This window comes from Mus musculus, chromosome 19 (assembly GCF_000001635.26).
Source record: "Mus musculus strain C57BL/6J chromosome 19, GRCm38.p6 C57BL/6J".
Classification (NCBI taxonomy): Eukaryota; Metazoa; Chordata; class Mammalia; order Rodentia; family Muridae; genus Mus; species Mus musculus.
Window position 1 is genome coordinate 17,562,605 of NC_000085.6, and position 11,716 is coordinate 17,574,320.

At 40.5% G+C, this 11,716-nt stretch overlaps 1 protein-coding gene across 8 annotated transcripts in view; it reads right to left on the reverse strand.

Annotated features, from left to right (window-relative positions):
* Positions 1–11,716, reverse strand: part of Pcsk5 (proprotein convertase subtilisin/kexin type 5) — a 405,399-nt gene that overhangs the window by 130,291 nt on the left and 263,392 nt on the right. For all 8 annotated transcript variants that reach the window (NM_001190483.2, XM_017318080.1, XM_006526759.4 and 5 more), the window contains 5 exons: positions 9,820–10,013; positions 5,665–5,749; positions 2,664–2,761; positions 2,106–2,235; positions 1,178–1,293 (listed from right to left, as the gene is read on the reverse strand). In NM_001190483.2, the coding sequence (NP_001177412.1) occupies positions 1,178–1,293; positions 2,106–2,235; positions 2,664–2,761; positions 5,665–5,749; positions 9,820–10,013 (623 nt within the window). The remainder of the gene's footprint in view (positions 1–1,177; positions 1,294–2,105; positions 2,236–2,663; positions 2,762–5,664; positions 5,750–9,819; positions 10,014–11,716) is intronic.

Below are 11,716 nucleotides of genomic sequence, written 5' to 3' on the forward strand. Positions count from 1 at the left end.
TTTGAATAGAAACCATTAATGGCAAGAAAAGCAGACTGGTCCAACACTGGGAAGTCCTATGTTCTGGGTTTGATGTGTCATTTTTTTTATCATCACATTTTGTTTTTGTTTTTTTTCTCTGCTGGAATATTGGAAAATTATTTCCTAGACTTACATGCTCCAGGAAATACTCTGATACCATTGGATTAGGATTCAACTTTGAAATGATTAAAAATCCAAATAACCAGAAAATGGCAAGTACTCGGGAATATTTACATGATTAAATCCTATGCTCTCATTAAAAGGAAGCTGCCCAAGAATGTTTAAAACATAGGACTTCGGAAGATATTTATGCAAAATGCTAAGTGTTCATGGGAGGGTATAAGGTTCTATGTATGAGACATCAAAAAATCTGGACAAAGTCTGTCTACAAAAAAAAAATTGGAAGGAAACAATTAAAACACCAACCAACCAGAAAAGGCTACATTCTATATGATTGTAAATATTAGATGTTTTGCAAAGAAAGACTCTATGGAGACAGGGAAAAAAAAGAAATTCAGAGAGTCTAGGAACTGGGAGGCAGGATGATGAATGGGGGAACACAGGGGACTTTTAGGGCACTGAAACCATCTCATGTGATGAGATAATTGTACACACATGTCATGTACAGTTACTCAAACACAGTAAATTTATAGTGCCAAAACATATGCTAGGGGGAGCTATGGATTTGGTTGTTGATGGCATGTCTTTGTGGGTTTGTGAGTATGGCAGATAGAATACTGTCCTGCGGGTTGTCGATAGAGGCAAAGGCTATGCACGTGTGTGCTCTTGGAGTATATGCTCAATTTTTTCTACGAAGGGATAGCTGTTCTGATCAGTAAAATTTATTAATTAAAACAACTAACTGGAACTGTCTTGGGATTGCAGGTGATTTGCTGATACCCAGGTACCTGAAGTAAAAGGACCATGATTTAGAGTCCGGCCTAAGCTACACAGGAAGAGTCAGTCATTATAAAATGATAACAAAATATTACAAAGCAACATGACTCATTAAAGATGTAAATCAAGGTCAGCCAGCGTGCACAAGATGCTGAGTATATCCTGTTAAATACATGCTTGTTAGTCTCTTTATTAAAATGGAAATATGTTAGTCCATAAAGTGCAAAGATTACAGAGTGGATCACATAGCTGTACTCACCATCCTTGCAGATGGCTCCCATCTGACACGTTCCTAAGTCTAAAAGATATCCACTGGGGCAGCTGGAACAGTTCTTGAATCCTGGCCCATTGCATGTCAAACAGCTGTTATCACATCTATAGGCAAAACACATAACTACTGAACCTCTTATCCATTGCATGGGGGATATTTACTATCAACCTCTTAATATCTTCAAGTTAGTTCTTTCTTTGAAGATGACAAAGCTATTTTCTTATAATAGCTGTTAGATTTGAGAATATTAGGGAAAACATGGCAGGTAGATACTGAGTCCAACTGGGACAAAGTGTGTTTTGGATAGAGAAATACTATTTTAAGAACTCTAAGGTATTTGTGAAGGGGAGCTGGGGGGATGACTTATTTGGTAAGGTTCAGATCCCCAGCACCAATGGCAAAAGGCAGGTGTGGTATTATGTCTCTATATTCGCAGCACTGGAAGGAAGATAGATCGAGGAAGCTTGAGCTTGACTGTGAAACCAAACTGGTGACTGCTCCTGGCTCAAAAAATGTAAAAGAACAATTGAAGAAGACACTCAATGTTAACCTCTGGTCCCAGGAACATCCTACACAGACACACAGACACACAGACACACACACAGACACACAGACACACACAGACACAGACACACACACACACACACACACACACACACACACACACACACACACAGACACACACACAGACACACACACACACACACACACACACACACACACACAAAACTTTGAGGTGATCTTGAGGCATTAAAAATACCAGCCAACATGAACAAATTCTGCAGGTCAGTGTCCAAAGACACGAAGACCGAATTGTCCTTTATCATTAAAAATCATCAGTTTTCTCTTTATTTAGAAAGACAGTCCTACAAGGAGCTCAGATATCAAGTGCTAGGGTCAGAGTAGATGAACTTACCTCTTGCAGGATTTGTAGCCACCCTCTGAAGAGTGGTCCAAGTAGTAGCTCACACTACAACTTTGTACACACCTTCCCTCTTCCATGACATACCCCTCGGTGCAGTTAATACATCCATCTGCTCCGGCCCCTTCGGTGCAAAGCACATGCAAGAAACAGGAAAGAAGAGAAGCCTCAGGACCGGCAGAATCATGGGATTCTGTAGCAGTCTGCGAAAGCCACACCCATCTGCCGCCAGCTTAAGTCATAACTTTTTCCTCTCTCTTACTTTCCCTCAGTGGCACTGGGGGCAGGGGGGACTCCTGTGTTTTTAACTGAATCTATTCGCCAAGAATGCCCGTCCTTCTGAGAAAGAGATGCTTACTGGGACATTTAAGTTCCTCCCAAGGTTGTTGATGATAACTGGCTTTCTGTGAGACTTGATGTACCATTATCGGGGGAAATGTGGCCCTACACACTTCCTTGAAACATACTGAGAGCTGCGTGAAACATGGCTACAGCCAGGTCAAAGGACAACCACAATCGGGAATGTAAGGGGGAGGAGTGGGAGAAGGGTACCAGAGCAAGTAGCACAGAAGCGATGGCAGGGCTGGCAGTCGTGACCATTGAAGAACTGTCCATCCTCGCAGGTGACCGAACAGCGGGATCCCTGAAGACTGGGAGAAACATGGACAAGCTATAAGCAGACTGTTGTCCCCATGGCAAAGTGGTAAGAATGAATAGACTTCATAAGTAACAAATATGGTCCCCCCCCCCCCCAGACATCAGAGATTGTTAAAGCTGCAAGACAAGGAAAGTGGCCTCAGACCTCTCTTGATACTTGGAATAACATCTGCAGCATTCAGCCTTTCTCTTGAACGTGTCAAACTACGTGGCCTTTCTTCAACCTTACTTTACATCTAACAGCACTTTAAACAGTTTTGGCAAGAGGCTAGGAAGGTGTGGATCCATCCGTTGTTAAGAGTTAAGAGCACTCACTACTGCAGAGGACCTGTTTTGAGTTCCCAGCACCCACAAGATTCCTCCCAATGTTCTGTTATTCCAGTTCCTGAGGCTGCCCTTTCCTAGCCTGTGTGGGAATTACCAGCATGTGGTACATAGATGTTCATTCAAGACACTCGGAAAGTACAAAAATAAAGGAGCTGAAGAAAAGCATCATAAATCCTCTTGTTAGCGTTTTAAATCATTTCCATTCAGGTATTTAGGCAAGGGTATGCTCTTAGCCTCTATTCTACAATTTGCAGGTCTTCTGAAGTCAAATGGTCAGAAGCACCTAGGAAGGAGCCTTGATGTGACAAAGGACAGCTTCCCCCAAAGTACGTGTCATTCTCAGAGCTTGCTGACCTGCTGCCAACAAAGAGCTTCCCTTTCTCCAGCCCTAGAGAAAAGTGTAGTGCATCAAATTAATCCTTTTGTGGGATGAAATAAGAACCACTTAAAAAAAACAATGTACCACAGTTTTAGAAAAGATGCCATGGCTCTCCAAGAAAGGACAGGCGTTCTGAGGTTGGCTTCCATTCAGCAGGGGACAGAGGCTGCACTGTGTGGGAAGTGATAGAGCGAAGGGTGGGTATAGAATACAGTCACTGAACTCTGAAGTGTCAGCTGCTTCCACAGCATAGGCATCCTGAGGCCCAACAGTCCTTCTCAGAACAGCCTGCATCCCTTCCTGTATAAACCATCTAAGTAAGGGCCTGTGCTAGCCACTTGGCTACTGAGCCCCTGAGATGAGGCTAGTGCCGTGAAGAAATTGAATTTTAAATATTCGTTCAATTTTAATTAATTTATGACCGTATTTTGAAAAAAAAACTTTATAAGATTCAGTTGCTGGAAAACTTCTTAGCACATTTGGAATAGAATAGATTTATAAAATTTGCTCTCTCTATTAGATTTAAAAACTTCTTAATACAGATATTTCTCATAAAAATTATTGTCGAGTCTTAGACATATGCTAAGACCATATATATCATACTTCAAAGACTTAATAAAATAATAAAGAATTTAAAGCAATTCACTAGTAATTTCTTTTATGTTGGCCACATGTTGTAATAATATATTTTAAGTAAAATATTTTATTAAAATCACATCCCTTATTCCTTTTTACCACTTTTAATGTGGCTACTGGCACATTTAAAATTACATACATGGCTGCCATATTTCTGCTGTGTGTTCTGTTTTAACTAGCTCCATAAAATGTTCTCTAAGAAATAAAGAAATCAGCTCAGTAGTCTTTTATTTCTTACGGACTAATTATGTACCAGATGTAAGTAATACATAAATGTTATAATGTTACAATAAATCAATGGCATAATAAACAACTATTATCACGCTATCACAGTTCATCAAAGTGGAGGTTCATCTCAGCATTTTGTAATGAGAATAATGTAAGACAACAGCATTTAAGTGACTTTGCCATGATTAATATATCGAGGGAAAAGGCTTCTACATTCTCACCATTACACTGTTCCTTTAAGATGGAAATACCATTCCAGTACGGACGACTGTCAAGGGCGCCTGGCTGGGAATTGCCTACACTGTACTATTTCACTTTTGATGAAAGATAGAATGAATGCAGTATCCTATCACTACCTTAATGGAATGTTCTGTAGAACTCTAACTCCATATAAAGGCAGAGCCCAGCCCATGTGGCGTGGTGGACTCAGCATAGAAGCATTTGACCTTTTTCTCAGGAAAGAAGTTCCCTGTTCATGCTGCAACATTGCTCTCTTACAGTCTACCACGTATCAGTTTTGGCAATGAGCCAGTCATCAATCTGGGGAAAATATCTCCTGGTGTTAACTCTATGTGCAGACCACAGAGAGTCTAATGGAACTGAGCCTGAAGTACTTAAGATAAGCGAATGACTGGGTATGTGTAGAGAAATAATAAAGATAAGAGAATAACTTCCACCATTGAGAATTTAATCAGGCAGATTAAATAGCATTTACAGGCACTATCTGCCCAGTCATTCTCGACTAGCATAATGCAGATCAAAATGTATAAAGGATGCTTCTCAAATAGTCATCTTCACTTATATCTGAATCATCTTTCTTTCTTTTTTTTTAAAAATCACTTTAATTTTATTGTCGATTTATTTATTTTGTGCGCTTGAGTGTTTCACCTGCATGCATATGTGTGCAGCCCATGTGTGTCTGGAATCTGTCGAGGTCAAAAGAGGGCACTGGATCTCCCAGAACTGGAGTTACAGATAGTTGTGAGCCACTATGTGGTTGCTGGGGATTGATCCTCACGTCCTCTACAAGAACAGCAAGCGCTATTTAACTGCTGAGCCATCCCTCTACCCACTAAGTCATCTTCTTTATAGGGAATTTATTTGGATTACAATCCTTCCTTAGCCAAGATGGTAACCCATTCCCCCCACCCCATCTAATTGTAGAGATAATGTAAATGACAGGGAAGTGCTTCAGTGTGAGTCAAACCAAGGGCAGATGGAAGCGAGCTATTTGTTGATGTGCTGACGCTTGCTTCTGCGTTCCTTTCTATTTGCTCTGTAAATCTCCCTGGATGCTCCATCACTTGGGGGATCTCACTCTCTTACCTTAACCCGCCCTTGCACTCTGTGCAGTTGTGAAATCCAATGCATGCCTTGCAGTTCTCACTGCATTTCCCACAGACATTTTTCTCTGTTAAGGAAAGAAAAGAAGCACAGTCATACGTCCGCCAACTGGATTCCGTAAAAGAACGGAGACGTTCCAGGGTTTACTAGTGTGCTGCGCAGTCACAGGCTCATCTGGAAAGCTGCGTCGAAAAGGCCAGGCACTTGATTTCATGAACTGTTACAGCAGAAAGCACCATGCACCTGTTTGGCACAATGCAGTCAGATCTCAGAAACTCTTAGTTAAAAGTTTATAGTTTTCACTCCTTTCAATTCTCTTTCCAAAGCATGATTTTCTAGCATTTAAAACAGGAAATTTCACACATGCATACTGCAAGGACACTATTTACCAATGGATATAAAAATGATTACATTTCAACAACAACATCCATATTCTGTAGAAGTATATAAGCTTGAGTAAATATACTGTTAGTTTTCCTAGTCAGTAACAAATCTATGTCCACACTGCAAAAAAGAGTGAAACATGATGGCTTTATCATGAAAAGTAGTGATCTGGCATAATAGTTGTCCAAGGCCTTTGACCTTGGTCAATTTTTTCTTTTTTTTTTTGTGGAAATTAAGAACTTGCTCAGATATATCCGTAGGCACAGACAGAATACTGGACAAACTGGACAAACAAGGCGCAGGGAAGCAGACTGCCAGACTTTGAAATGAAAGGGTAGGTAACTCCTTCATAATTCCTGCTTCATAAAAATCTCTGTCATATTTTAGTCCAGAAGGCTGAAGAAGGAAGCTCCAATGTTAGAGACAATTTGTGGATGACTGTCCAGGCAGCAAACACCCTCTGTCATTTCAATAGTTTTGGAAAGTGCTCCCTTTGTACTTCTTCATACTCAAGTAATATTTATTCCTTCTCAGGTTTCTGTTGGGGTTAAAGACTAGATAGTCTCACAACTAAGATTAATGGTTAGGATTGAAAAAATGTTATAGGGTCTATACAAGTTATGATAGAAAAGGATGTAGATACAGAACTCTAAACTCACCAAGATAGGATAGGTAATAAAACAATTTATCTAAGTGGTCAAACATAAATTGGATATTATAAACGTACATCATACCTTATAGTTTTCATGATTGTTAAAATTGTATTCAATTTATATCTGAGAGAAAAAAAGAGCCTTTTATTGGACTAAAACAGGAAATTGTTGAGGTTTGATCTCTTGCAATAGATTGTAATGCTAAATACTGGTCCCCCACTGCCTGGTTGCCCCCAGGGACAAGAATATCTACACATAGATCCAAATGATGCTATGTGACCTTGCCCCACAAGTTATCTCTGATTGGTGAATAAAGATGTCTATAGCCTATAACTGGGTAGAATTGATATAGGCAGGGTTTGGTGTCTGAAGAGAATCATGATGGGAAGAGAGAGGAAGATGGAGAGTGATAAAACCCTGTGGCGTAAGATTCTTGAAACCATGGTCTTGGGGACTAGCTAATTGGAGTTAAGAGGAGCTCAGATAAAACATGACAAGTCATATTGTGGGGTTATTGTCAGGGAAGTAGACATAATACCATAGAGGGTAAATATCTTCTCAGCTCTAGTCCTGAATAAGGCTTATTATAAATATAAAAGTGTGTCTTTTATCCATAAACTGAATGATCAAAGGCAGAGTAGAAGCCCCTGATTGAGATTAAATATTTTCAACAAGTAAGTAATAATTACACAGACACAGAGACACAGAAAGACACAGTGAGACACAGAGACACAGACACACACAGACACACACAGACACACACATACACACACACACACACACACACACACAGAGAGAGAGAGAGAGAGAGAGAGAGAGAGAGAGAGAGAGAGAGAGAGAGAGAGAGAGAACACAAACCAAATGAACCATTGTTTATAGGCTTCATCTCTCTTTGATCTTTAAGTGTGGATGTTCACCAAGGTTATATGGGGATGGATTCCTATATGGACCTACAGGGTATGCTGCATTTTCCAGCAAGAAATACAAAGTCCTTGACAGTGTTCTAGCAGCTACACTGCAGATCCCACTGTGACATTAGCACACTAAGTACATTAAGGTTCTGGCCTTGGACCTGAAGTCACAGACCCTAGATTTGAATTCTGATGTCAGCTCTTCTAGTGGGCAACATCAGCATCTCTATACTCTTGAGTGAAGATTAGCATGATCTCTACCTATTAGCTTATCTTGGCAAGTTAATAGAATTATTTCAAGGGGAGAAGGTCAACTATAAACCACTGTGACTGTGTTCTGAGTAATTATTATTAGCCACTATCATAGCTTGATTACTGTGCTGTATGTAAGTGGCCTCACTTGAGGGGGAAACTGTAACAAAGGCAATAGGAACGACACGGTGACCACTTGAGCCAATGCTATACAGTGGTGGAAGTGACCAGATATCTTAAGTATCTGCTCCCCAGTTCTTCAAAGAAGAACAGCTGTTGGGTGCTCAGCAATGGAGGAGGATACCCTTAGCATATGCAAGGCTCCCTAAGAAACGATGTACATTTCTATGGATCTCTTATGACTCTTCTTATCTCCTAAATTTTCTTTCTGGGAGGGGAATAAAATCTGGAGTGTAAATAGATAAATAAAAGATTTAAAAAAAGAACTTCAGCAAAATCCATATTCATTACTTCAAGTGGGACGAGGGCCTGATCTACCTAGACAGATGCCTATTTTTGAATAGACTGTGGTGTGAGACAAAATTTCTAGAACTCAGAAACACTGCCAAAGATACCCACAGCTTTGTGAGGGCCATACTGAAGCACCGTCTGACCAAAGTCTAATTACCTTGTGTTTTGCCTATTTGTTAATTATGTCAGTAAAGGACAGTCTCTGAGAAGTTACACATTAATTAGTGTGTGGGTTGGTGTTTAGTAAAGTGATAGTGTTCTGGTGTAAGAAACAAACACCCCCTCCCCAAACCTACCAGTATTGCTGTGTCTAACTTTCTTTCATCTGTAACTCAACAAAAGGACTATTTTTCTCCTTCCATTTTCCTTCCTTCCTTCCTTCCTTCCTTCCTTCCTTCCTTCCTTCCTTCCTTCCTTCCTTCCTTCCTTCCTTCCTTCTTGGTGACTTATTAGCTTTCTTTATAATTATGTATCTATCTGTATTGGTACATACCTGGAATGCAGGTATCCTTAGAAGCCAGAAAAGGGTACTGGTTCCCCTGACATTAGAGTTACAGGTGGTTGTGAGCTATTGTGAATGTCACTGAGGTCTCCTAGAGGACCTTACCCTCTTACCCACAATCTTAACCACTGAGCCCTCTCAACAGCTTCATAAAATGATTTTTCCCCCTTTCCTAGGCACTACAGTACTTGATCATCTTACACCCCATTCTCCTGTTGCATGTTTTCATTTGTTACTATGTTAGATAATTTACTCATTAATGACTAAAATGTCTTGGACACATGTTTAGTCGACATTTATAGGACAGTCATATTTTTGAATAATTTCAAAAGCCTATTTGGTTAATGTGGAGAAGTGACCAGAGCTCACTGCTATCCTTATCAGGTTAGCACACAGCTTGCTCCTGGGAACTTGGATTTAGAGAGAGTGCCCATCTCTCTGATCAGACTAGCTAACACTGTGAAAACTGTATAAGCAGCATGGTTGATGGTGTGTGCCAGGAAGGGAGTGTCTCCTTGATCAGCTCATAGTGGTAACTGAGGACACGGAGTCAACTACTACAGTTCCCTTGTATATACTATTTCACATATGATATTACAAACTAGCTCTAGGAAATTCAATGTGTTTTGAGTGGGAAACTGTCTTGAAGCATGGTTCTAGATGCCTCTAGATATCCCTGTTTCCCTTGGCTGACTTGATGTTTCATCCTCCTACTTTAATAGAACTGCAGTGATATCCCCAATGTTGTGAATCTAATAGCAAATCATTGTCGGGGGAGGGAGTGTGAGGGTCCTCTGCTACAGGTGGTTACAGTCACCTCTACAAAAACCCTTCTAAAATATCTCTTTAATGAGTTGGCTAGGTTCGGTTTGGCATTAAGCAAAACCCAGATTGCATGCATAGAGTTATTCAAATGAAAACCTGTATCTTTTTTAAAAACCCAAAACATTTCAAAACAACTCACTGATATCCTCGTATGATCCATCAGGGCACTGAGTAACACAGCTGCTAGTTTCTTCATTCAGGAAGTAGCCATATTTACAGGAGAGGCACTGATTACCATGGCTGCCAAAGCAGGACTCGCAGTTTGGGGCACACTTCCGGCATCTCTTCTTGTCAGCATGGTAGTGGCCAGGAGGGCAGCTGGAGACACAGATTCTGCATCGTGGGATTAGAAGGGAAATGGTTACTTATCCGTATCCACAGCTCGGCATTCTTACAGAAAAGCTGACAGCGTGCCTGTGGTTTTCAACTGGGATGCCAATTCCAAGTCGAAGGGGACCACGTCTGTCTGGTAAAGCTTCATCTTATGCAGGATGGAGGAGCATCACAGTTAGCACTGCACCCAGTAAGCAGGGACTTCAGTGTGTACACTCTTCTAGGTAAGGCCTAGCTCTACAGAAGGAATCATAACTGCAACTGGAATCTCAAGAGCTGGCTTGCGGTGTTGATCCGAGGGAAAACAAACATGGGCCAGAACTTTATGGAAAAACGTCATTAAAATAAGGAGTTCCTTCTACTTCCGCGTATAATTTGTCATGTGCCTTGTATGTACATGTGGGTAGATGTGGTATGTTGTTATCTAAATAAATATATACACATACATATACACATGTATGTATCATATATGTACATATGGGTATATATACAAAATCATATATATGTGTACACAGACACACATACACATAATTTTGTTCACCAGAAACTTTCCTTTTTTTTCTTTGCTTATTTTTTTTTTCAATACATGGTTTCTCTGTGTATCTCTGACTATCCTAGAATCCATTCTTCAGACCAGGCTGGTCTCAAATTCAGAGACCCACCTACCTCTGCTTCCTGAGTGCTGGGATTAAATGTGTGCGCCACCACGGCCCAGATAAAACTTTCCTTTTTTTTTTTTTTTATTCTTTTTAAAGCCAACTTCCTTAACTGTCTATAACTAGAGACAGGGCTTTATTTATTTATTTATTTATTTATTTAAATAGTTTTTGAGCACCAATTAAACAGGCATTTTGGTTAGTGTAACAGATACTGTCATCATGGAGTCAGCTGAGAACCGATCTCCTTGCGGTATCTGACTTCTAGCATGGACCTGACTTCTAACAGGGATTTGGCCTTGGCTGTGTCTGCTGAGGTGCCTGAGTATTGCTCCTGGAACACAGTTTTGTCTGAAAGAGGATGGAGAGAGTGGGCTGGGCTGGGAGGGACATGGGGTTGGTTGGATGGGCTTTGTGTGGGTAAGTACTAGCTTGTAGCTTGAATCCACGGGGACACGTCTGCAAAGATAGACAGAATCCTGGCAGTAAGAGGCACAGGCTCTATCTCAATATCTAAAATGCAGGAGTAAGAACATAGACCAGCATGGATGGTTTGGCATGTTGGAGAATGTGAGAAGAATGTATGCAACTGGCCCACGCACTGGCATGTCCAGCAAGAATAAACACAAACGGTGCACCAAATATTAATGGGCTAAAAAGCACACATAACTTCAGACAGGATGATTAAATTCAACACACATACTGTACATCCTGGTTGCTACAGTTAACAGCAATATTTTATATACTTGAAAATTGCTTTTAAAAGTCAATTTAAAATGTTCTCATGGGGCTGGAGAGATGGCTCAGCAGTTAAGAATATTAACTGCTTTTCTAGAGGTCTTGACTTCAGTTCCTGGCAACCACCTGGTGACTCAAAACCATGTGTAATGGGACCTGATGTCTTCTTCTGGTATGTCTGAAGACAGCACCAATGTACTCACATACATAAAATAAATAAATCTTTTTATTTAAAAAGCTCCCATTACAAGAAAAACAATAAGCATGTTTGTGAATATAGATGTGACAACACAGTGGAGCACTATGACA